The following is a 25990-nucleotide window of genomic DNA, read 5'->3' as shown; positions in this document are numbered from 1 at the left end:
TTTTCTTCGTAGGGTGACCGGGAACCCCAATTAGTGCACAGTGTCCCCGCGCATAGCTCACTATGCTCGCCATGCTTCGGGCAAGGTTACTGTTCCCAATCATAGTCCACGTGGATCGTAAAGTATGAAAAAGTTTTTAAAAAATTAAATAAAATTGTGAAAAACTTGTGTCTACATTTTGTCATGTCAACCTAGTACATGTCTACCTAGAACCATGTCGACCGAATGACTGTTGACCTAGAGACCGGATACCAATTAAAAGTCCATCTTACTGGGAAATCATATTTTTTTTCTCTATTGTACAATCCGTAGCAAGCTTATGATTTGTTTTTAATTGCGTGAAGACAGGTTAATGATGGGGTGTTTCTGTTATGTGGACTGTTTGTGTTTTTGTGGTCTACATTCCATTGTGGATACTTTGCGATGACATTCTATAAGTAGCGGTCCATGATGCTTTTTGAATACATATACAGATGTGTCCTCATACATCTAGCCTCAATTCACCATGCACCGAGAGATGCCTGGCATGAGTGAGCCGTCAGTTCCCATGCAACTTTACTAACGTCGGGAGTCTTTTTTTTTTTCTCTTTCCCTAAATGCGACTTATGCGCATTGCTATGCGAATAAGACGCACAAGCAGATTCTGCTGTTTAAAATGATATGCAACATACAAAATGCTACATTACTTCAGGGCCCAGAAAGGTCTGCATACTTGAAAATCCCAAGTGTGGAGCCTCTTGCATACTGGAGAGATTATTCTTTGAAATACAAAACTAATTCAGTATTACGAGATGTTGTTACAGTATAGCGGATAAAGCAGGAAGTAAAAAATTAGTCCCTGAATCAACATTGCATTACCTTGGCTACATTTTACCAACAGCTGTAAAACGATGAATATCTAGTCTTACATTTGTTGGTGTTTGTTGTTGCATTATTGGTAGTATAGAACCTAACATACTATATTTCCAAAAATCCGTTTTTGTTTTTTTCTTGTATTGTCTTTATTTCAGTAGCACTTAGTCCATGAATATTTTTGAATTTCAGGTCTTCTTGCCTGGCTTTCTCTCCAGCAACCTGTATTACAAGTACTTGAACGATTTGATCCACTCAGTACGAGGGGATGACTATAGTTGGACTGGAGCAGGGAATCAAGGCACTCCTATCCATGTGCCCTATGCAGGCACATCAGAGACCTCTTCCTCCCAGGTACTGCTGCACCATAACGCTGGATGATAAGAAAGTGTATACATACTTCAATGTAAAAATCACAGTGTGCTGTTTGGGGGCGGGAGAGAAGCCATACGTTTTTATAATTGGCACCATCTAGGCGCTAATTATGTAATGGATATAATGTTATAAACCTACTGATATATACATTTTATTTTTGTTTCAGCCTAATATCAAAAAGAGCAATGTAAAAATTCTGAAAAATTTTGATGAAGCAATAATTGTCGATGCTGCAAGCCTGGATCCCGAGTCACTTTATCAGCGAGCATATGCAGGGTAAGAACACATTCTCCTATACCATGTATCTTTCTCTGTAAGCCTGCTCAATAGAATGACAAGGTGTTGGGTTCCTGTACAATAGTAGGGCACATATATACTGGCTACATTTCTTTACTGCAGATTGTAGTAATGTACACACTAGTTTTGGTTTGCATGTGTGTGCATTGAATGCCTTGTTAAAGCTGTTCAACATTTGAAAACCGCTTTGCTACATTTATTGTAGGTTGTTTTGTTTTTTTATTTTTTTTAGTATGTCTCATATTAAATCTTTTATCTTTTCATTATTTTCACAGAAAAATGACTTTTGGGACAGTTAGTGACTTAGGTCAGTTCATCCGTGAGTCTGAGCCGGAGCCAGATGTGAAGAAATCCAAAGGTGATTTAGTTCCATAGATTCACATTTGGCTAGCAGTGTAAAATCTGTGGCTGAATGAGCCTTGCAGTACTCCTCCTCATGTTGGATAAAATTGTATGAGTAGACAGTTACCATATCTTTTATTTGTGTTTTTAGGTTCAATGTTCTCACAAGCTATGAAAAAGTGGGTTCAAGGAAGCACTGATGAGGTAACTATCCCTCTGCAGGAGGACCGTACTTTAGAGTGTACTAGTTGACTGCTTCCACCATGGGGGGCGGAATAAATTTTTCTGTCAAAAAGTTTTTTTGCCCAATGTATTTTTGGGTCAATTCAATTAATGGCCGTTTCCACGTGAAAAACAGGATCTGGGATAAGTTCCCAGATCCATGTGTTTTCGCGATCGTGAAAAAAGGCACTTTTCTCTATCGTCCTAGTGGATGCTGGGGTTCCTGAAAGGACCATGGGGAATAGCGGCTCCGCAGGAGACAGGGCACAAAAAGTAAAGCTTTTCCAGATCAGGTGGTGTGCACTGGCTCCTCCCCCTATGACCCTCCTCCAGACTCCAGTTAGATTTTTGTGCCCGGCCGAGAAGGGTGCAATCTAGGTGGCTCTCCTAAAGAGCTGCTTAGAGAAAGTTTAGCTTAGGTTTTTTATTTTACAGTGAGTCCTGCTGGCAACAGGATCACTGCAACGAGGGACTGAGGGGAGAAGAAGTGAACTCACCTGCGTGCAGGATGGATTGGCTTCTTGGCTACTGGACATTAGCTCCAGAGGGACGATCACAGGTACAGCCTGGATGGTCACCGGAGCCGCGCCGCCGGCCCCCTTGCAGATGCTGAAGTTAGAAGAGGTCCAGAATCAGCGGCTGAAGACTCTGACAGTCTTCTAAAGGTAGCGCACAGCACTGCAGCTGTGCGCCATTTTCCTCTCAGCACACTTCACACGCTGTCACTGAGGGTGCAGGGCGCTGGGGGGGGGCGCCCTGGGAGGCAAATGTAAACCTATATACTGGCTAAAAATACCTCACATATAGCCCCCAGAGGCTATATGGAGATATTTAACCCCTGCCAAACTTCACTAAAGAGCGGGAGACGAGCCCGCCGTAAAAGGGGCGGGGCCTATCTCCTCAGCACACAGCGCCATTTTTTCTCTCACAGAAAGACTGGAGAGAAGGCTCCCAGGCTCTCCCCTGCACTGCACTACAGAAACAGGGTTTAAACAGAGAGGGGGGGCACAAATTGGCGATATAAATATATATAAAGATGCTATTAGGGAGAAACACTTATATAAGGTTGTCCCTATGTAATTATAGCGTTTTTTGGTGTGTGCTGGCAAACTCTCCCTCTGTCTCTCCAAAGGGCTAGTGGGGTCCTGTCCTCTGTCAGAGCATTCCAGGTGTGTGTGCTGTGTGTCGGTACGTGTGTGTCGACATGTATGAGGACGATGCTGGAGGAGGCGGAGAAATTGCCTGTAATGGTGATGTCACTCTCTAGGGAGTCGACACCGGAATGGATGGCTTATTTAGGGAATTACGTGAGAATGTCAACACGCTGCAAGGTCGGTTGACGACATGAGACGGCCGACAAACAATTAGTAACGGTCCAGGCGTCTCAGAAACACCGTCAGGTTTTTTTTATAAAAAACGCCCATTTACCTCAGTCGGTCGACACAGACACGGACACTGAATCCAGTGTCGACGGTGAATAAACAAACGTATTCCTCATTAGGGCCACACGTTAAGGGCAATGAAGGAGCTGTTACATATTTCTGATACTACAAGTACCACAAAAAAGGGTATTATGTGGAAGTGAAAAAACTACCTGTAGTTTTTCCTGAATCAGATAAAATAAAATGAAGTGTGTGATGATGCGTGGGTTTACCCCGATAGCAAATATTGGCGTTATACCTTTTCCCGCCAGAAGTTAGGGCGCGTTGGGAAACACCCATTAGGGTGGATAAGGCGCTCACACGCTTATCAAGTGGCGTTACCGTCTCCAAATACGGCCGCCCTCAAGGAGCCAGCTGATAGGCAGCTGGAAAAATATCCTAAAAAGTATATACACACAGACGGTGGTTATACTGCGACCAGCGATCGCCATCAGCCTGGAGATGCAGTGCTGGGTTGGCTTGGTCGAATTCCCTGACTAAAAATATTTTATTGATATAGGGCATTTAATAGGATGCATTCTATATATATGTATGCGAGATGCACAGAGGGATATTTGCACTCTGGCATCAAGATAAGTGCGTTGTCCATATCTCCCAGAAGATGTCATGGACACGACAGTGGTCAGGTGATACAGATCCCATACGGCACATGGAAGTATTGCCGTATAAAGGGAAGGAGTTATTTGGGGTCGGTCCGTCGGACCTGGGGGCCACGGCCACAGCTGGGAAATCCAACCTTTTTACCCCAAGTTACATCTCAGCAGAAAAAGACACTGTCTTTTCAGCCTCAATCCTTCCGTTCCCATGTGGGCAAGCGGGCAAAAGGCCAGTCATATCTGCCCAGACATAGAGGAAAGGGAAGTAGACTGCAGCAGGCAGCCCCTATAGTAACTATAGTAACCCTAGCGCTTAAATATTAACCACACATGTAAATTAGTGTGCAGGATATTTTGATAGGAATGGTAAAACACATAGGATCCAGCAATTTATTACATGTAATAGCAAATATGCCATCTATGCCATACAATGTACCTGCAACAAGTTGTACATAGGTAAAACTAGTAGAAGTTTGAAAGTTCGTTGGGCGGAACACATTCGTAATATACGGAAGGGTTTGATTACTCACCCTTTCTCACTTCATTTTAAAGAAGTACATAATTGTTCTACGGATCACATTATGTCATTTTGGGCCATAGAATTAGTGAAGGACCAATGGAGAAATAATAATAAAGAAATCAGACTGGCTAAGAGTGAAATGAGATGGATCTATAATTTAGAATCACTTGTACCGAATGGTCTTAATCATGAATTTGAGTTACGATGGTTTCTGTAATTGCTTTATGTGATGCATAACTACAGTCCCAGGTTACAGCATCCATTAGACATAATAGCTATATTTCCATTCGTGTAGTTTTAACATATTATTAGGCTGATATATTATTCCATATCCTGCACACTAATTTACATGTGTGGTTAATATTTAAGCGCTAGGGTTACTATAGTTACGACTACACATAATTTGGTGTCCTTCAATATGTGAATTTGTCACGGGTAACCATGGTTACAATAACAGGAAGTGACGTTCCGCCAAGATGGGCGGAAGTGATTTCCTCGTCCCATGCTAGTTTTAGACATATGTCTATATATTTTTATTTTCCCATCTATAGATTTAAATAATGGAAATTGACTCGGGCTTCTCGTGGCTGTTATGAGACAGCACGGGTTGTTTTTGCAATATGAACAATTAGCGACGGTCCGCTAAGATGGGCGGGTGTTATTTCCTTGTTATATGTCCACTATGGTTTTTATAACTCATGTTTCCATTCCACTTTTTTCTTTTCACCCAGGCTTCTCGTGTCTGTTATGAGACAGCACGGGTTGTCATGGCGATGATAACAGGAAGTGACGTTACGTTAGGTGTGACGGCCGGGAGTTTTGCGTCCGCATTTGGGGTAACCACGGCAACTAACACCTAGTGCATTGTGGTACCTCGTGTCAGTTTATCACCATAGCAACACAGCTGATACAGATATACATCTGATCAGCTAAGTTCCGGTCATTCCATATATATTGCTGTAAATGATAGACACTCTTGTTTCCTTGAAGAAGCCCCATTGTAGGGGAGAAACGCGTTGGAGAAGGGTGTCTACAGGTAGTATCACACACATATGTGGGAGTGTAGTTGTGCATCACATCTGGCTTGTTTTTGCCGTTTCCGGCCGGCGGCTCAGCATTGGCACACTGTACTTTCTGCCCCTGGCATATTGTGTGTGGTCTCCTGTGTATCCCATGTTTTAATTTGTTTTAAATAAACCGTATTTTAATTCAATTCATGTGGTTTGTGATTGGAGCTGGACATTTCAAAGAAACCGTGATAGGAGGATCCTTACGACTATCTGAGTGAGTAATGGTACGCCATCCATGCCATTAACCGTCAATTTCAGATGTATAAAGATACCATTATGTGTGGAGCCATACCCTTTTCCTTGTGAGTGGGGTACGCTACCCTTGAATATCAAGCCATTGGGGTATATGCAATAGCGGGCGAATCGCGGCATTAGATCCGCCTCTGTGTGATTCGCCCGCTATCGCCAGCTGCAGCCCTGTCGCCGGGACGCTGGTTTCACTATATTCAATGTAAAACTGATTCGCCCCTCCCGCAGGCGGATCCAGGCCAATCGGCGAGCAGTGGGCGTGCTGAATTCGCCTTCCTGCCCAATAGCTAGGAACGGTAAAATCATGGAAAAAAATGGCGTGGGGTCCCCCCTCCAAAGCATAACCAGCCTCGGGCTCATTGAGCTGGTCCTGGTTCTAAAAATGCGGGGAAAAAAATGACAGGGGATCCCCCGTATTTTTAAAACCAGCACCGGGCTCTGCACCTGATGCTGGTGCCAAAAATACGGGGGACAAAACGAGTAGGGGTCCCCCGTATTTTTAACACCAGCATCGGGCTCCACTAGCTGGACAGATAATGCCACAGCCGGGGGTCACTTTTATATAGTGCCCTGCGGCCGTGGCATCAAATATCCAACTAGTCACCCCTGGCCGGGGTACCCTGGGGGAGTGGGGACCCCTTCAATCAAGGGGTCCCCCCCCCCAGCCACCCAAGGGCCAGGGGTGAAGCCCGAGGCTGTCCCCCCCCATCCAATGGGCTGCGGATGGGAGGGCTGATAGCCTTTTTGTGTAAAAAAAAAAGATATTGTTTTTTCCATTAGTACTACAAGTCCCAGCAAGCCTCCCCTGCAAGCTGGTACTTGGAGAACCACAAGTACCAGCATGCGGGAGAAAAACGGGCCCGCTGGTACCTGTAGTACTACTGAAAAAAAAATACCCAAATAAAAACAGGACACAGACACCTTGATAGTAAAACTTTATTTCATACGTCGACACACACATACTTACCTATGTTGACACGCCGACTGCAACGATCTCCGACGATCCGAGGGTACCTGTCAAAAAATTATACTCACCTTCCAGCGTCCGTCCAGAGGTCCAGGTCCAGTGGTAAATCCACGTACTTGGCAAAATAAAAAACGATCAGCGAGCCATACGTACTAGAAAGGAGTGTAATGTTTTCACATTACACTACTTTCTCCCGAATGCCGGGACATCACGTGACTCTTGTCACTGATGTCCCTTCAGCCAATCAGGAAGCGCTACTTCCGTGGCGCTCAGCTGATTGGCTGGACGCCGTCTGTATTCTGACAGCGCCTTGCAAAGCCGCTCCATTACTTTCAATGGTGGGAACTTAGCGGCTAGCGGTGGGGTCACCCGCCGGTCACCGCTGACCGGCGGGTGACCTCACCGCTAGCCGCTAAGTTCCCACCATTGAATATAATGGAGCGGCTTTGCAAGGCGCTGTCACAGCGATCAGCCAATCAGGTGAGCGCAACGAATTTGCGCTTCCTGATTGGCTTAGAGACCTGTCAGTGACAACTGTCACTGTCAGATCTTAATCGTGGAAAGGTGACCCATGTGTCAACATGGGACACCTTTCAGTCCGTTATGGAGCGGGTAAATGCGCTTTCTTTTTTTGCCAAGTACGTGGATTTATCTCTGGAGCCTGTTGAGGTGAGTATATTGATCTTTTATTTTCAGGTACCCCGGGATTCTACATGGAGAAGAGGACCGATGTCGGCGTGTGAACATAGGTAAGTATGTGTGTGTCGGCAGTGTGTAATAAAGTTTTACTGTCGACGGTGTCTGTGTCCTGTTTTTATTTGGGTATTTTTTTTTCAGTAGTACTACACGTACCAGCGGGCCCGTTTTTCTCCCGCATGCTGGTACTTGTGGTTCTCCAAGTACCAGCTTGCGGGGGAGGCTTGCTGGGACTTGTAGTACTAATGGAAAAAACAATATCTTTTTTTTACAACAAAGGCTATCAGCCCTCCCATCCGCAGCCCATTGGATGGGGGGGGACAGCCTCGGGCTTCACCCCTGGCCCTTGGGTGGCTGGGGGGGGGGACCCCTTGATTGAAGGGGTCCCCACTCCCCCAGGGTACCCCGGCCAGGGGTGACTAGTTGGATATTTAATGCCACGGCCGCAGGGCACGGCATAAAAGTGACCCCCGGCTGTGGCATTATCTGTCCAGCTAGTGGAGCCCGGTGCTGGTGTTAAAAATACGGGGGACCCCTACTCGTTTTGTCCCCCGTATTTTTGGCACCAGCATCAGGCGCAGAGCCCGGTGCTGGTTTTAAAAATACGGGGGATCCCTGCCCGATTTTTCCCCTGCATTTTTAGAACCAGGACCAGCTCAATGAGCCCGAGGCTGGTTATGCTTTGGAGGGGGGACCTCACGCCATTTTTTTTTCTGATTTTACGTTCCAGCAATAAAAAAAAAAAAATATTATTTTAAAAAATATATAAATAATATTTGTGCCTCCCCCAAAAAAAAAAAAAAAACCTAATCCCTTCTAATATAAATAGATCTACTATTCCCCAAAAAAAAAACACAAAAAAAAACATGTTTAAATTTTTTTTATTGGTTTTCACCCTCCAAAGTGTGGCGGATGGAAAATCGCGAATTTGCTGTCTAAAAGCACTGCAGGCGAATTTCCAAACTTGAATTGAATATGCTGGAGGCGAATTGCAGCATCTGTACCATTGCAGAAAAGGCGAATTCGGAAAAACGCGAATTGAAAAAAGGCGAATTTTGACGGGCCGTTTTTTTGCGAAAAATGACTGCACTGCATAGGCGAATTGATTTTTGGAGGCGAAAACGGCCCGGAATTCGCCTTTTTTGCCGATTCGCCCGCTATTGCATATACCTCTTTGTGTCTTAAAGACTTTGCGGTGTTTAAAGGCAAATTACACTATGTTTTTCCACTTTGTTTTTCCATTACATATCATCGTGAGGTACCTGTGAATCAGAAGACGCACACATCTCTATAGGAGGCCCTTCTTTGGAGTTGGACTTTTCACTCACAAAGGACTTTAAGTATTTATTGTTCATTATATGAAACTACACTAAGCGCCCATTTTTTGAGTATTTGTTTGTTCTATATATATGCTATAAGGGTTTGGTGGCCCTTTTTTTCCTCAAACGGCAGCCACAGTGAGTTTGCGCCTTGGGTATCTGGTCTTTTATAGTCTAAATCTGAAATCTTTGAACACTTACATAAAAAGGTTCAAATCAAGATGGAGTCACTCAGAGCAGTGATAGAGAACCGGAAAAAAGGGGACTATATGGTGTCCCTGGACATCAAGGATTACCTCCATGTCCAAATTTGCCCTTCTCAACAAGGGTACCTCTGGTTCGTGATACAGAACTGTCAATATCAGTTTCAGACGCTGCCGTTGAATTATCCACGGCACCCCGGGCCTTTACCAAGGTAATGGCCGAAAAGATGATTCTTAAAAGAAGAAAGGCATCTAAATTATCCCTTACTTGGACGATATCCTGAAAGGGACAAGTTTCCAGAGAACAGTTGGAGGTCGGAAAAGAACTATCTAAAGTAGTTCTACGACAGCACGAGTGGATTCTAAATATTCCAAAAATCGCAGCTGTTTTCCGATGATACGTCTGCTGTTCCTAGGAATGATTCTGGGCATAGTCCAGAAAGAGGTATTTCTCCTGGAGGGGAAAGCCAGGGAGTTATCCGACCTAGTCAGAAACCTCCTAAATCCAGGCCAAGTATCAGTGCATCAATGCACAGGAGTCCTGGGAAAAATGGTGGCTTCTTACGAAGCGATTCCATTCGGCAGATCTCACGCAAAAACTTTTCAGGGGGATTTGCTGGACGAATGGTCCGGATCGCATCTTCAGATGCATCAGCGGATAACCCTGTCTCCAAGGACAAGGGTGTCTCTTCTGTGGGGGCTGCAGAGTGCTCATCTTCTAGAGGGCAGCACATTCAGCATTCAGGACTGTGTTCTGGTGACCACGGATGCCAGCCTGAGAGGCTGGGGAACAGTCACACAAGGAAGAAATTTCCAAGGAAGTGTGGTCAAGTCTGGAGATTTCTCTCCACATGAATATACTGGAGCTAAGGGCAATTTACGATGCTCTGAGCCTAGGAAGACCTCTGCTTCAAAGTCAACCGGTGCTGATCCAGTAGGACATCATCATGGCAGTCGCCCACGTAAACAGACGGGGCGGCACAAGAAGCAGGAGGGCAATGACAGCAAGGATTCTTCGCTGGGCGAAAGATCATGTGATAACACTGTCAGCAGTGTTCATTCCGGGAGTGGACAACTAGGAAGATTTCCTCAGCATAAATGAATTCCACCCGGAAAAGTGGGAACTTCATCTGGAAGTTTCCACATGTTTGTAAACCGTTGGGAAAGACCAAAGGTGGTTATGATGGCGTCCCACATGAAGCGCCAGGTCTAGAGACCCTCAGGCAATAGCTGGGACGCTCTGGTAACACCGTGGGTGTACCAGTCGGTGTATGTGTTCCCTCCTCTGCCTTTCATACCCAGTGTATGGAGAATGATAGGAAGGAGAGGAGTAAGAACTATACTCGTGGTTCCGGTTTGGGCCAAGAAGAACTTGGTACCCGGAACTTCAAGAGATACTAGAAAGGATCTTGATTCAGCAAGAATCATGTCTGTTCCATGACTTACCGCAGCTGCGTTGACGCCAGGGCGGGTGAACGCCGGATCCTAAGGGAAAAAGGCATTCCGGAAGAGGTCATCCCTACCCTGGTCAGAGCCAGGAAGGAGGTGACCGCACAACATTATCACCGCTTAGGTGAAAATATGTTCCATGGTGTGAGGCCAGGAAGGCTCCACGGAAGAATTTCAACTAGGTTAATTCCTACATTTCCTGCAAGCAGGAGTGTATATGGATCTCAAATTGGGGTCCATTAAGGTTCAAATTTCGACCGGTCGATTTTCTTCCAGAAAGAAATTGGCTTCAGTTCCTGAAGTCCAGAAGTTGTTAAGGGAGTACTGCATATACAACCCCTTTTTGATGTCTCCAGTGGCACTGGGCGATCTCAACGTAGTTTGGGATTCCTAAAATCACATTGTTTTAAACAACTCAAATCTGTGGATTTGATATATCTCACATGGAAAGTGACCATGCTGTTGGTCCTGGCCTCGGCCAGGCGAGTGTCAGAATTGGCGGCTTTATCTCACAAAGCCATATCTGATTGTCCATTCGGACAGAGCAAAGCTGTGGACTCGTCCCCAGTTTCTCCCTAAGGTGGTGTCAGCGTTTCACCTGAACCAGCTTATTGTGGTGCCTGCGGCTACTAGGGACTTGGAGGACTCCAAGTTGCTGGATGTTGTCAGGGCCCTGAAAATATAGTTTCCAGGTCGGCTGGAGTCAGGAAATCTGACTTGCTGTTTATCCTGTATGCACCCAACAAGCTGGGTGCTCCTGCTTCTAAGCAGACTATTGCTCGTTGGATTTGTAGTACAATTCAGCTTGCACATTCTGTGGCAGGCTTGCCACAGCAAAAAATATGTAAATGCCCATTCCACAAGGAAGGTGGGCTCATCTTGGGCGGCTGCCCGAGGGGTCTCGGCATTACAACTCTGCCGAGCAGCTACGTGGTCGGGGGAGAACACGTTTGTAAAATTTTACAAATTTGATACCCTGGCAAAAGAGGACCTGGAGTTCTCTCATTCGGTGCTGCAGAGTCATCCGCACTCTCCCGCCCGTTTGGGAGCTTTGGTATAATCCCCATGGTCCTTTCAGGAACCCCAGCATCCACTAGGACGATAGAGAAAATAAGAATTTACTTACCGATAATTCTATTTCTCGGAGTCCGTAGTGGATGCTGGGCGCCCATCCCAAGTGCGGATTATTCTGCAATACTTGTACATAGTTATTGTTACAAAAATCGGGTTATTGTTGTAGGAAGCCGTCTTTCAGAGGTCCCTTTTGTTATCATACTGTTAACTGGGTTTAGATCACAAGTTGTACGGTGTGATTGGTGTGGCTGGTATGAGTCTTACCCGGGATTCAAAATCCTCCCTTATTGTGTACGCTCGTCCGGGCACAGTACCTAACTGGAGTCTGGAGGAGGGTCATAGGGGGAGGAGCCAGTGCACACCACCTGATCTGGAAAAGCTTTACTTTTTGTGCCCTGTCTCCTGCGGAGCCGCTATTCCCCATGGTCCTTTCAGGAACCCCAGCATCCACTACGGACTCCGAGAAATAGAATTATCGGTAAGTAAATTCTTATTATCGTGGATTTGGTTTTTCCTGCTTCCTGTGTACTGATATGAGCACAGTGCTATATAATAACGTTTGTTTTTATTATGAATTTTTTGGCTTTTAAAATACTGTACTGCCACTTGTCACTTGGGAAGAGTTTAACGCTTTCATGCATAGAAGCCACTACAGTGATCAGCTGTTTTTAAGTCATTATCTCCTATATAAACTCTCTTTTGACATCACTAGTGCATGGTGACCTCTTCCATGGACCTCTAGCAAACTTAAGGTATGCCACCTAGTGGCAGCTTTTAACAAAAAGGGGCAAAATAAAATGGCTGAGAAAAGTTCACTAGCACTGAGGACTTCAGGGATTTCTGTCAAAAGTTTTTACTCAAAGGTAGAAGAGTAGGTAAAAAAATAAATAAATCCGAGTAATGTTTAGGGCATAATATGGTAGATGTTTTCATCAAACACTCAATTTATTTTTTGTCACAGTTGATGCGTGCTAGGCTTATGCTGGCATATAGGCCTAACCTATATATATTCCTCATATAATAGCCATATATACCAGTCCTGACAGCTGAAAGCCTTACATGTATCGTTATGTTATCTTAACTTTTAAAATTGTTAATAATTGAAAATGATTATCATCAATAGCAGCTGTGGTAGTAGTGGCGTATGCTTTATTAGTATTGTTATTTTCTCCAGACATGAAGAGCATCTAGCAACAGGTTAGGTACAGAGTAGTATAACACTCACACGGGGGAGGTGGATCTCATGGATCAGCGTGTGGCAGTGTACCCACACAGATTCAAACACAGGAGATGGTACATTCGGGTTTTCTCTCACTTTCTTGATGTGACTTGTTTAAATGCAAGGCTGCTTTATCCAATGTCTTGATTCAGTGACAAGAAATAAGTTGTTTTTCAAAGCATCCATTGTTCAAGAGTTGCTGTATGGAGCAACCTTGAAGAGGAAGACCTGAGACACCACCTCTGTTTTAGCGCAGGGCCGTGTCAGAGGCACCTCATGAAATCAGGATCAGTGTGGGAAATCGGGATCAGCGTGGGAAATCACTGGCCAAAGCTTACGGATGCGAAACATTCTAACAGGTGCCACAGTGCAGCTTGTACATGTAAAACTAAGTACAGGGTACTTCTCCAACTTTCCCACCAAGCATTAACATCAGTCAAATTAAGTTTGTAAAAAAGCTAATTTTCTAGGTATGAGGCAACCTTAGAAGTCAAGAAAAATATTTTTGTTAAAAATACTGAGGATATTTTTGTTTCTGGATGAATACATCTATAAATAGGCATAAAACTGTGTTGTTTTCAACTCAGAGGATATTTAGTGTCTGGAGAAAATAAAATAAGCAACATAAGAACAACCTGGAACCATACCAGATATTTGTTTTTTTCATTCTACCTTTTTTACAAGAAAAAAAAAAAAAACGCTTTCACCATTAAAATACTGTTTCATGATGGAGTAAGTTATTATGTCGCAGATGCATGATGTCCACTCAAGTGGTCGTTTTATAGTTTAAAAAACAAACAACTTTTTTTGCATTTTTATAAGCCCTGCAGACTAATAAAATACATTTTAAAACAATATTTCATTAAGTTATCATAATTCATGTATGAAAGGGTTGAGTGTTATTTCTGTAGAAATGCATATGTGGCAGGCAACATTCAGGGTGCATGATTAGACGTGTTTTCATATATGTGGAGATGTATCAAACCTTCAAGACCTACAAAGTGGTTAATTGTCCATAGCAACCACTCTGCTTGTAGGCTCGTTTGTCATAGTCTAAAATACAGTTAGAAGCTGGTTGCTATGTGCAACCTATATACGAGTGCATTAGAAGAGTACAAGTTTGCTGGAAATGTGAGAGAGAGACCTGGCTGTCTTGCATCCAACAATGGAGTGTTTACAGCTATATAATTTTCTATGGACTTATCTGTTTAATGTAATTCCTAGACTGCACCCCCTACCCCCACTTCCCACCACCACCACTGCATCTATAATATCACTCTTCCATGTAGAAAACAGTGAAATTATACACCGCATCTCTGCATATTAATAAAGTTTATACAGATGTGTCCTCATCTAGCCTCAATATGCCATGCAGCATGGGATGCCTGTTGTGAGTGAGCCGCCAGGTCCTGTGCAACTCTGCTAGTATTGGATGTCTTTTTTTTTTTTTTTTTTTGCTGAAAATACATGTTCGTCGCAACGCAGTGCAACTAGGATACTCAAGGAGACTGTACTGATTAATTTGTATGACACTTATATACTGTACCTGTGTGCGACTGAATCTGTGTATGGAGCATAACAGAACTTGTATTGGAAAAAGCAAAAAAAGAATCTAAATAAACACCCAGTGATAGAAGATTCTCACGCGACCTGGCGTCCCATGATGGACTGTATGCTGATTTGATAAAATAGGTCACATGCGGCTCTGCTCAGCAGCATCCTTACTGCTGACATTGATGGCTGTTTGCTGTGTGGATGTAACCTGCTTCTGCCCTCTATTTTAAGGCTCAAGAAGAAATGGCTTGGAAGATAGCAAAGATGATTGTTAATGATGTAATGCAGCAGGCTCAATGGATTCCTCCAGCGGACAAATGTACCAAGGTTTGTGTGTGTAAACTCTTGTAGCTAATCTGCTGTGACTGCTCTAAGCATTGCATCCATGATGTGATACATCCCGATAAGAGCTGTTCTATGCGATAAGGAGTCCTACTACACATTTGCAGTGTGACGCGGCAGTCGCAAAGGGTGCTGGGAGGGAACTGATTGGACTCGTCTCAGAGAGAATTGCGAAGAGAAGCTCATAGGCTTCTATTGGGTAAAGCCACATAAAAATGGCGTACCGACCAAGTCCAGCCTCCAGAATGTATTGCATACCGGGGTTTGATACATATGGTACATTTTTGGATGCATTTTCCTTTTAGTACACCCCACCCACTGTAATTAGACTTTGGGGTTTCTAGTGTCTTATATTTAGCGTCTTAGAAGTTTGGGGAAAAATTTTTTATGCAAAATAATTGATGTTTCTCTGACGTCCTAGTGGATGCTGGGGACTCCGTAAGGACCATGGGGAATAGCGGCTCCGCAGGAGACTGGGCACAACTAAGAAAGATTTAGGACTACCTGGTGTGCACTGGCTCCTCCCTCTATGCCCCTCCTCCAGACCTCAGTTAGAATTTTGTGCACGGCCGAGCTGGTTGCACACTAGAGGCTCTCCTGAGCTCTTAGAAAAGAAAGTATATTTAGGTTTTTTATTTTCAGTGAGATCTGCTGGCAACAGACTCACTGCTACGAGGGACTGAGGGGAGAAGAAGCGAACCTACCTGCTTGCAGCTAGCTTGGGCTTCTTAGGCTACTGGACACCATTAGCTCCAGAGGGATCGAACACAGGCCCAGCCTCGGTCGTCCGGAGCCGCGCCGCCGTCCCCCTTGCAGAGCCAGAAGCAAGAAGAACGTCCAGGAAATCGGCGGCTGAAGACTCCGGTCTTCATTAAGGTAGCGCACAGCACTGCAGCTGTGCGCCATTGCTCCCCATGCACACCACACACTCCGGTCACTGATGGGTGCAGGGCGCTGGGGGGGCGGGGGGCGCCCTGGGCTGCAATAAGAGTACCTTAGCTTGGCAAATAAACACATAATATAGTCAGTAAGACTATATATGTGTAAAATCCCCTGCCAAAAATATCCTGAAAAAGCGGGAGAAGTCCGCCGAGAAGGGGGAGGGGCTATCTCCCTCAGCACACTGGCGCCATTTCCTCTCACAGCTCCGCTGGAAGGACGCTCCCAAGGCTCTCCCCTGCAGTTTCCAGGCTCAATAGGGTAAAAAAGCGAGGGGGGGCACTAAATTTAGGCGCAAACTGTGTATTATAGCAGCTATAGGGGAAAAATCACTGTGTGTAGTGTGTATCCCTGCATTATATAGCGCTCTGGTGTGTGCTGGCATACTCTCTCTCTGTCTCCCCAAAGGACTTTATGGGGTCCTGTCCTCAGTCAGAGCATTCCCTGTATGTGTGCGGTCTGTCGGTACGGCTGTGTCGACATGTTTGATGAGGAGGCTTATGTGGAGGCGGAGCAGGTGCCGATAAATGTGGTGTCACCCCCTGCGCGGTCGACACCTAAATGGATGGACATGTGGAAGGAATTACGCGACAGTGTCAACTCCTTACATAAAAGGTTTGACGACATAGCAGATGTGGGACAGCCGGCTTTTCAGCCCGTGCCTGCCCAGGCGTCTCAAAAGCCATCAGGGGCTCTAAAACTCCCACTACCTCAGATGGCAGACACAGATGTCGACACGGATACTGACTCCAGTGTCAACGACTATGAGACTAGTGTACATTCCAATAGAGCCACTCGTTATATGATTACGGCAATGAAAAATGTGTTGCACATTTCTGATATTACCCCAGGTACCACAAAAAAGGGTATTATGTTTGGGGAGAAAAAGCTACCAGTGGTTTTTCCCCCATCTGATGAATTAAATGAAGTGTGTGAAGAAGCGTGGGCTTCCCCCGATAAGAAACTGGTAATTTCTAAAAAGTTAGTAATGGCGTACCCTTTCCCGCCAGAGGACAGGTCACGTTGGGAGACATCCCCTAGGGTGGATAAAGCGCTCACACGTCTGTCAAAAAAGGTGGCACTACCGTCTCCGTACACGGCCGCCCTAAAGGAGCCTGCGGATAGAAAGCAGGAGGCTATCCTGAAGTCTGTATATACACACTCAGGAATTATACTGAGACCGGCTATTGCTTCAGCATGGATGTGCAGTGCTGCAGCTGCGTGGTCAGATTCCCTGTCGGAAAACATTGATACCCTAGACAGGGACACTATATTGCTAACCGTAGAGCATATTAAAGACGCTGTCTTATACATGAGAGATGCACAGAGGGATATTTGCCGGCTGGCATCTAAAATAAACGCAATGTCCATTTCTGCCAGGAGAGGATTGTGGACTCGGCAGTGGACAGGAGATACAGATTCTAAAAGGCACATGGAAGTTTTGCCTTACAAGGGGGAGGAGTTGTTTGGGGATGGTCTCTCGGACCTCGTTTCCACAGCGACAGCTGGGAAATCAGCATTTTTACCCCATGTTCCCTCACAGCCAAAGAAAGCACCGTATTATCAGGTACAGTCCTTTCGGCCCCAGAAAGGCAAGCGGGTTAGAGGCGCGTCCTTTCTGCCCAGAGGCAGAGGTAGAGGGAAAAAGCTGCAACATACAGCCAGTTCCCAGGAACAAAAGTCCTCCCCCGCTTCCTCTAAGTCCACCGCATGACGCTGGGGCTCCACAGGCGGAGCCAGGTACGGTGGGGGCTCGTCTCAAGAACTTCAGCGACCAGTGGGCTTGCTCACGGGTGGATCCCTGGATTCTACAAGTAGTATCTCAGGGGTACAAGCTGGAATTCGAGACGTCTCCCCCTCGCCGTTTCCTCAAATCTGCCTTGCCGACAGCTCCCCCGGACAGGGAGGCAGTGCTAGAGGCGATTCACAAGCTGTATTCTCAGCAGGTGATAATCAAGGTACCCCTCCTTCAACAAGGACGGGGTTGCTATTCCACAATGTTTGTGGTACCGAAACCGGACGGTTCGGTGAGACCCATTTTAAATTTAAAATCCTTGAACACTTATATAAGAAGGTTCAAGTTCAAGATGGAATCGCTCAGGGCGGTGATTGCAAGCCTGGACGAGGGGGATTACATGGTATCACTGGACATCAAGGATGCTTACCTGCATGTCCCCATTTACCCTCCTCACCAGGAGTACCTCAGATTTGTGGTACAGGACTGTCATTACCAATTCCAGACGTTGCCGTTTGGTCTGTCCACGGCACCGAGGGTATTTACCAAGGTAATGGCCGAAATTATGATACTCCTTCGGAAAAAAGGGAGTTTTAATTATCCCGTACTTGGACGATCTCCTTATAAAGGCGAGGTCCAGGCAACAGTTGTTGATCGGAGTAGCACTATCTCGGGAAGTGCTACAACAGCACGGCTGGATCCTGAATATTCCAAAGTCGCAGCTGGTTCCTACAAAGAGTCTACTGTTCCTGGGGATGGTTCTGGACACAGAACAGAAAAAAGTGTTTCTCCCGGAGGAGAAGGCCAAGGAGTTGTCATCTCTAGTCAGAGACCTCCTAAAACCAAAACAGGTGTCGGTGCACCACTGCACGCGAGTCCTGGGAAAGATGGTGGCTTCTTACGAAGTAATTCCATTCGGACGGTTCCATGCAAGGATCTTTCAGTGGGATCTGTTGGACAAGTGGTCCGGATCGCATCTTCAGATGCATCGGCTGATAACCCTGTCTCCAAGGGCCAGGGTGTCTCTGCTGTGGTGGCTGCAGAGTGCTCATCTTCTAGAGGGCCGCAGATTCGGCATACAGGACTGGATCCTGGTGACCACGGATGCCAGCCTTCGAGGTTGGGGGGCAGTCACACAGGGAAGAAACTTCCAGGGACAATGGTCGAGTCAGGAGACTTCCCTACACATAAATATTCTGGAACTAAGGGCCATTTACAATGCCCTATGTCAGGCAAGACCCCTGCTTCAACACCAGCCGTTGCTGATCCAGTCAGACAACATCACGGCGGTCGCCCATGTAAACCGACAGGGCGGCACAAGAAGCAGGATGGCGATGGCAGAAGCCACAAGGATTTTCCGATGGGCGGAAAATCATGTGTTAGCACTGTCAGCAGTGTTATTTCCCGGAGTGGACAACTGGGAAGCAGACTTTCTCAGCAGACACGACCTCCACCCGGGAGAGTGGGGACTTCATCCAGAAGTCTTCCAAATGGTTGTACACCGGTGGGAAAGGACACAGGTGGACATGATGGCGGCCCGCCTCAACAAAAAGCTAAAAAGGTATTGCGCCAGGTCAAGGGACCCTCAGGCGATAGCTGTGGACGCTTTAGTGACACCGTGGGTGTACCAGTTGGTTTATGTGTTCCCTCCTCTTCCTCTCATACCCAAGGTACTGAGGATAATAAGAAGGAGAAGAGTAAGAACTATAATCATTGTTCCGGATTGGCCAAGAAGAGCTTGGTACCCAGAACTTCAAGAAATGATATCAGAGGACCCATGGCCTCTGCCGCTCAGACAGGACCTGCTGCAGCAGGGGCCCTGTCTGTTCCAAGACTTACCGCGGCTGCGTTTGACGGCATGGCGGTTGAACGCCGGATCCTGAAGGAAAAGGGCATTCCGGAGGAAGTCATCCCTATGCTGATTAAAGCTAGGAAGGAGGTGACCGCAAACCATTATCACCACATATGGCGAAAATATGTTGCGTGGTGTGAGGCCAGAAGGGCCCCAACGGAGGAATTTCAGCTGGGTCGATTTCTGCACTTCCTACAGTCAGGGGTGACTATGGGCCTCAAATTAGGTTCCATTAAGGTCCAGATTTCGGCTCTGTCGATTTTCTTCCAAAAAGAACTGACTTCACTGCCTGAAGTTCAGACATTTGTTAAAGGAGTGCTGCATATTCAGCCCCCTTTTGTGCCTCCAGTGGCACCTTGGGATCTCAACGTGGTGTTGGATTTCCTTAAGTCACATTGGTTTGAGCCACTTAAAACCGTGGAACTAAAATATCTCACGTGGAAAGTGGTCATGCTGTTGGCCTTGGCTTCGGCCAGGCGTGTGTCAGAATTGGCGGCTTTGTCATGTAAAAGCCCTTATCTGATTTTCCATATGGATAGGGCGGAATTGAGGACTCGTCCCCAATTTCTTCCTAAGGTGGTATCAGCTTTTCATTTGAACCAACCTATTGTGGTGCCTGCGGCTACTAAGGACTTGGAGGATTCCAAGTTGCTGGACGTAGTCAGGGCCCTGAAAATCAAAACACAAACAGAACTGGACTTCCACCCTTGCAGATAAAATAAGGAAAGATTTCTTTACATCCTACAACTTCCAACCTAAGGAAAAGGACACCGCAAAGCATTGAGGAATCCGCTTGGACATTTACAAACAAACTACCAAGGGACTTCTAGCGGTATTGGTAAAGTTGGATGGTAGACTGCGCAGTCAGTCTCTCTTTCTATGCATTATACATCTGCTTATCCAGTTCATTAAATAGGAACGGACTGTTTATTAGAGGCAATTATAATTGAGACCCATTTTAATTATTTTTATGAGTTGTGTATGTTGGTTTTAATAGGCTAATGATTGCCGTCTATATTAAATTGAATATTTTTCACTCAATCCGTATGTATTAGCAAGTTTATCAGCGCTGCTATTTGTTTGTGTTTTGATTTAATTGGGTGTGACTACCCCACTATAATTAGCAGCAGCATTAGAGGTGCAGCAACCTTAAGCGCCCGATCTATTACCTGTTGGTATACAATTTTTTGCACTTTTCACATAGTCTTGATCGGGCAGCATGGGCTGCTTCTCTAATTATTCGGACAGACTCACAAGACGTCAGGGCTATCTCAGCAAATGGGATAACTCTGACAACACAAGAACTGATAATTATGATGATCAACTAAGAGGTGATTTTTTTAAATTAGAAGATTTACTTAAATCTGAAATTAAACACTGGCTAGACACTGTCAATATGCAGAAGTACATAGATAGAAAAATTGTCCCTAGAGGTCTCAGACTATCAAAACCTTCTATTTTCAAAGAGAATGTGGAGTACCAAAAGAAATGGGACTCCACATTAGATCGTTGTTCTTTGGCTCTCATGGGAATAGTTATTGATTATAGAACGGAGAAACTAAGGAGCATAGAAACAGAAATTGAATCTTTGAAAAAGAAGTTAGAAGCACATAGCCAGAGTAATGAATATAAGGAAAGGGATGCCAGAGTCACGGAGAGAATAGATAAGTTTGAACAATCTATACTGGAGACAAAATGCAAAAAGTTCCAGCGGGATGTGGAAGACTATAGGACAGAGAATGTCAGGACATATAGACAGAATAGGAATAAAAATTCCAGAGAATCGGTTACAGATAGCAAGGGATCTGATAGATATAGACAGAGAGCAGAAGGGAGAGATGAGAGAAGATCAATCGGAGGTACCCCTAGAGCCACCTATAGAAATAAAACCCAATTTAGGAAAGATCCTCAGGAATGGTGTGAAAAAGATATACCCTCTAAAGACTCGCAAGAGTTAGCCTCCTCCTCCACTAGGAATAGTGATCTAGGAGCAAGACCCAAATTCAATTCCACCCATTCCTCAGAGAGTTTTTTAGAGCAGCGAAAGAGGAGGTTCCAAGATCTAGACAGGGATTGGCAGAGGGAAAGAAGAGGAAAGAGAAGAAACGTCAGTTTCGAGGAAGACGAGGAGGTAGGAAGGAAGTATACAAGAGATTAAAGAAAACTAGACGCCTAACCCAAAAAAAGAACATATTCAATCTTTCTTCAAGGCAGCTAACAGAGACTGAAATACAGTTACTCAATAAGGGTTTGAAATTCTCCCCGTCAGCTTCACCAAATATCTTTAGTTTGTTTGTTGAACTCAACAGGTTCATTAGGACACTCTGCCGCAAAAAATACTTTGCCAAACAGACACTTTTGAAAAACAGAGATGAAGCATCACCCATAGTTCTCGATCATGAGGATCTGGGAGCACTAGAGGCTCTTTCAGACCTCCTGAGCGAGAGCTCTGAGATAAATCCAAAACCCATGAAACTGTTTGACATTAAAGGTAAGGATAAACTAAAAAACAAATCAGAATTCTATCCGATTAAATCTAAGGGGTCGAGTATAGATAGTTTTTATAAAACCACTTTGGAGGAGTTTAAGAACTTATGCTCCAAACCATCATCCACACATAGAGAGGACAATTTGAATAAGTGGGAACGACAGGCACTCCGGAGGTTAATGAAAGATAATTCAATAATAATAAAACAAGCGGACAAGGGAGGCGGGCTTGTCATACAGAACATGTCCGACTATATTATTGAAGCAGAAAGACAGCTTAAAAACCCGGAATTCTATAAAACTTTACCTAAAGATCCCACTTCCATTTTCCAGCTGGAACTTCACAATCTTTTAGATCCTGCAGTGGGGGCCGGCCTGATCTCCAGGGAGGAGTTTAATTTTTTATATAATTCACATCCCATGATGCCCATTTACTATCACCTCCCGAAGATACACAAGTCACTTCAAGCACCTCCCGGGCGACCTATTATTTCAGGTGTGGGTTCCCTCACTTCTAATTTGTCACATTATGTTGATATTTATTTACAACCACGTGTTTCTTTGCTTAAATCACATATCAAGGACACAACACATTTTTTAAATCTGATTAAAGACATCAAGTGGAGAGACTCATATGGATTTCTCACACTTGATGTCCAGAGTTTATACTCTAATATTCCGCACGAGCTGGGGATCAGTGTAATAGCAAAAAAACTGAAGGATGATAATGATCTTATTGAGTTACATCAACAATTTATTCTGGATTCTATACGGTTTATATTAGGACACAATTATTTTTCATTTTTGGACACGGTGTATTTACAGGTGATGGGCACGGCCATGGGGACCAGGTTCGCGCCGAGTTACGCCAACCTCTACATGGGCGAGGTTGAGGACAGGCTCATGTGGGGTGGGGGATTTGGCGCGAACCTGGTCCTCTATGGCCGCTATATAGATGACTTATTTATTATTTGGGATGGTGACACTGATTCGGTTTCACAATTTGTCACTTATTTAAATTCAAACACTTTTAATTTAAGTTTCACTCATATTTTTCACCCTCACAAAATTGATTTTTTGGATGTCTCCCTGGAGGTCAGGGACGGAAAAATTAACACTAAAAACTATGTGAAGGAGGTGGGGACGGATGCATATCTACATTTTAAAAGCAGCCACTACATGCCGTGGAAGAAGAGTATCCCAAAGAGTCAATTCTTGAGACTCCGTAGGAATTGTTCGGACCTCACCTCCTTCAACATACAAGCTAAGGAGATGTTGGAAGCATTTTTAAATAGAGGCTATCCAAAATCATTGGTTGACTCAGCATTAGAGGAAGTAAAGCGTAAAAATAGGGAAGACCTTTTAGAAACTACAGAAGCTACTACTAAAGAAACAAAAATGGAGGAGATATCTTTTATCTCCACCTATAATACGTGTCATTCTGAAATTAAAAAAATTGTTACAAAAAACTATGGGATTCTAAGACAAGACCCCTCACTTTCATCTGTATTAAGTGATAAACCTAGATTCATCTTTCGCAAAAGTAGATCTCTTAAAAGCATGTTAGCTCCGAGCTTTTTGAAGACTGAAGATAAAACAGCCGATGAAAGTAAGGAAGATTGGCTAAATACACATCTAAAGACAATAAAGGGATGCTATAAGTGTGGCAGAAACAAGTGTATAACCTGTAACTTCATAGAGAATCGAAAGAAAAGAATAACTATAGAGAGTACTAAAAAATCACTTGAAATAAGTAGTTTTATCAACTGTGACACATCACACGTTATATATATGTTAACGTGTGGGTGCAACAAAAAATATGTAGGGCGCACGACACGTGCACTTAAGATACGTTTTTTGGAGCACAGGCGAAACATCATTAAACGTATACAAACCCATAGTGTGTCAAAACATTATGATACCATCCATAATGGAGATCCGAAATGCTTGAAACTTATTGGTTTAGAATCTATTCCCCATACCAAACGAGGTGGTGATAGATATAAAAACCTATGCAGACAGGAGGTCTTCTGGATGTACCAGATGAATAGTATCTTTCCTGACGGTCTTAATGAGGCAGTAGAACTGAATTCAATAATATAGGCCCAGATATAAGAAATTCAGTGTAAAGAGAACTATAAGAATAGAAGCATCTCCCTCCCCTTCCCCTCCTCCCCATCTCAATTCACTCCTCCCTAGCAAGTCCCCCCCCCCCCCCTTCTCCCCTTTCCCCCCCCTATTTTGCCCCACTATTCACTTCCCTTTCCATTCCCCTCCTATAAATAAATAAAAAAACACCCCCCCCCCCTCCCTTTCCCCTTCTGGATGTGAGCTATAGGGATATTGATATCTGTCCTATTTCCGCATAATTGAACATTGTTGGTAATAATGGGTGAATTGATATTAATTACAAGAAATGGTCCTCCGAATTAAATCTATATGGCTCTGCTTATTCATCTTTAACCATCAGAATATGGTATATATCAAATTTTCTATTTTACATATAATACAAGTTATTCTAATAATAAAAAAAAAGTCCTTTGGGATTAATATATGTTTATATATACAAGTTATGGGCTGTATGTATCTTCTCTCTCTCTCCCTTCATATGTCTACAGATCGTTATTAATCAATTTGCTATAAGTATAAGCAAAAGTAAAATATGTAAAGTAACCATAATCCCATTGAATAATAGTCAAATAGAATATGTGAGTAAATTACTATATTCCTTGGTCTAATCTCATAAAAACAATTTCCCATAGTAGAGATAAAATGAAATAGAATAACAAGGAATGTTGTATCATAATTTATTGTGAGGTAGTATAACAACAATAACTTTAGAAGAGGTAAATTAAAAAATCCACATCCCGCTGAAATTAATACCAAATGTTTGACTTAGAAGTAGTCTCTTGACTAGTTAAAACTTCAATCCCTTCACAGGATTCCGTAATCGGGCCATGTGACTGGAATTAACATCAAGCGATTGTCATAGTTCGGTCCTTTGCCATTTAAAGTTCAGATCCCTTCACGGGACTCCGTAGCGGGATCACGTGATCGGACTGGGAGAGTCACGTGACCGAGAACGGAGAATCATGGGTATCTATAGAGAGCCTCGTGGAGCGGAAGAGGAAATAATACCTCTCAGATGCGCTCCACGAGACGGAAATAAGATAGGACAATGAACCCGGAAGTATTATTAATAAATGAGACGTAAGTGAATTTACTATCCAGGGAATGTCTGTTTTCTTCGTGATTGGGATATTTTTGTGTATATATTAATATAGTCTTTAATAAAAATGAATACAATTAAGAAACAATTAGTGCACAATCATGAAATATATGCCCTATGATGTTTTCACCCGGAAGTATTTCTAATAAAGAATTATGAATTTGATTATTATTTAAGTTATCATGGAAATATTAGATTGGAATCATGTGAGTCTGTCCTAGAATTATAATTAAAGCATGAGTGCTATAACTAGTATATATTTTTAACATTGTTTAAGGATAAGGATTGAGTGAACAGGTGCAGAACGTTTGGTCATCAATACTGGTATAAATACCAGACCAGCTCAGCTATACAGTTATCCTCTGAAAAAGCTGTAGCTTGTACAGCGAAACGCGTCAGGAACTGTTATCCTTGGGTCATCACTTGCCAAATGTATTGCCTATATCCGGACCAGAACTGGACTTCCACCCTTGCAGATAAAATAAGGAAAGATTTCTTTACATCCTACAACTTCCAACCTAAGGAAAAGGACACCGCAAAGCATTGAGGAATCCGCTTGGACATTTACAAACAAACTACCAAGGGACTTCACCTCTAGCGGTATTGGTAAAGTTGGATGGTAGACTGCGCAGTCAGTCTCTCTTTCTATGCATTATACATCTGCTTATCCAGTTCATTAAATAGGAACGGACTGTTTATTAGAGGCAATTATAATTGAGACCCATTTTAATTATTTTTATGAGTTGTGTATGTTGGTTTTAATAGGCTAATGATTGCCGTCTATATTAAATTGAATATTTTTCACTCAATCCGTATGTATTAGCAAGTTTATCAGCGCTGCTATTTGTTTGTTTGTGTTTTGATTTAATTGGGTGTGACTACCCCACTATAATTAGCAGCAGCATTAGAGGTGCAGCAACCTTAAGCGCCCGATCTATTACCTGTTGGTATACAATTTTT

The 25990-nt window shown here is 44.0% G+C and overlaps 1 protein-coding gene across 2 annotated transcripts in view; it reads left to right on the top strand.

The window, feature by feature from the left end:
* Window positions 1-25990, top strand: part of AKAP10 (A-kinase anchoring protein 10) — a 201886-nt gene that overhangs the window by 163192 nt on the left and 12704 nt on the right. For both annotated transcript variants that reach the window (XM_063955810.1, XM_063955809.1), the window contains exons 10-14: window positions 1045-1206; window positions 1394-1503; window positions 1800-1882; window positions 2018-2070; window positions 14678-14773. In XM_063955810.1, coding sequence (XP_063811880.1) covers window positions 1045-1206; window positions 1394-1503; window positions 1800-1882; window positions 2018-2070; window positions 14678-14773 — 504 coding nt within the window. The remainder of the gene's footprint in view (window positions 1-1044; window positions 1207-1393; window positions 1504-1799; window positions 1883-2017; window positions 2071-14677; window positions 14774-25990) is intronic.

Source organism: Pseudophryne corroboree, chromosome 2 (assembly GCF_028390025.1).
Source record: "Pseudophryne corroboree isolate aPseCor3 chromosome 2, aPseCor3.hap2, whole genome shotgun sequence".
Taxonomy (NCBI): Eukaryota; Metazoa; Chordata; class Amphibia; order Anura; family Myobatrachidae; genus Pseudophryne; species Pseudophryne corroboree.
Note: the sequence above shows the minus strand (reverse complement) of the source record. Positions and strands in the feature narration are given on the sequence as shown.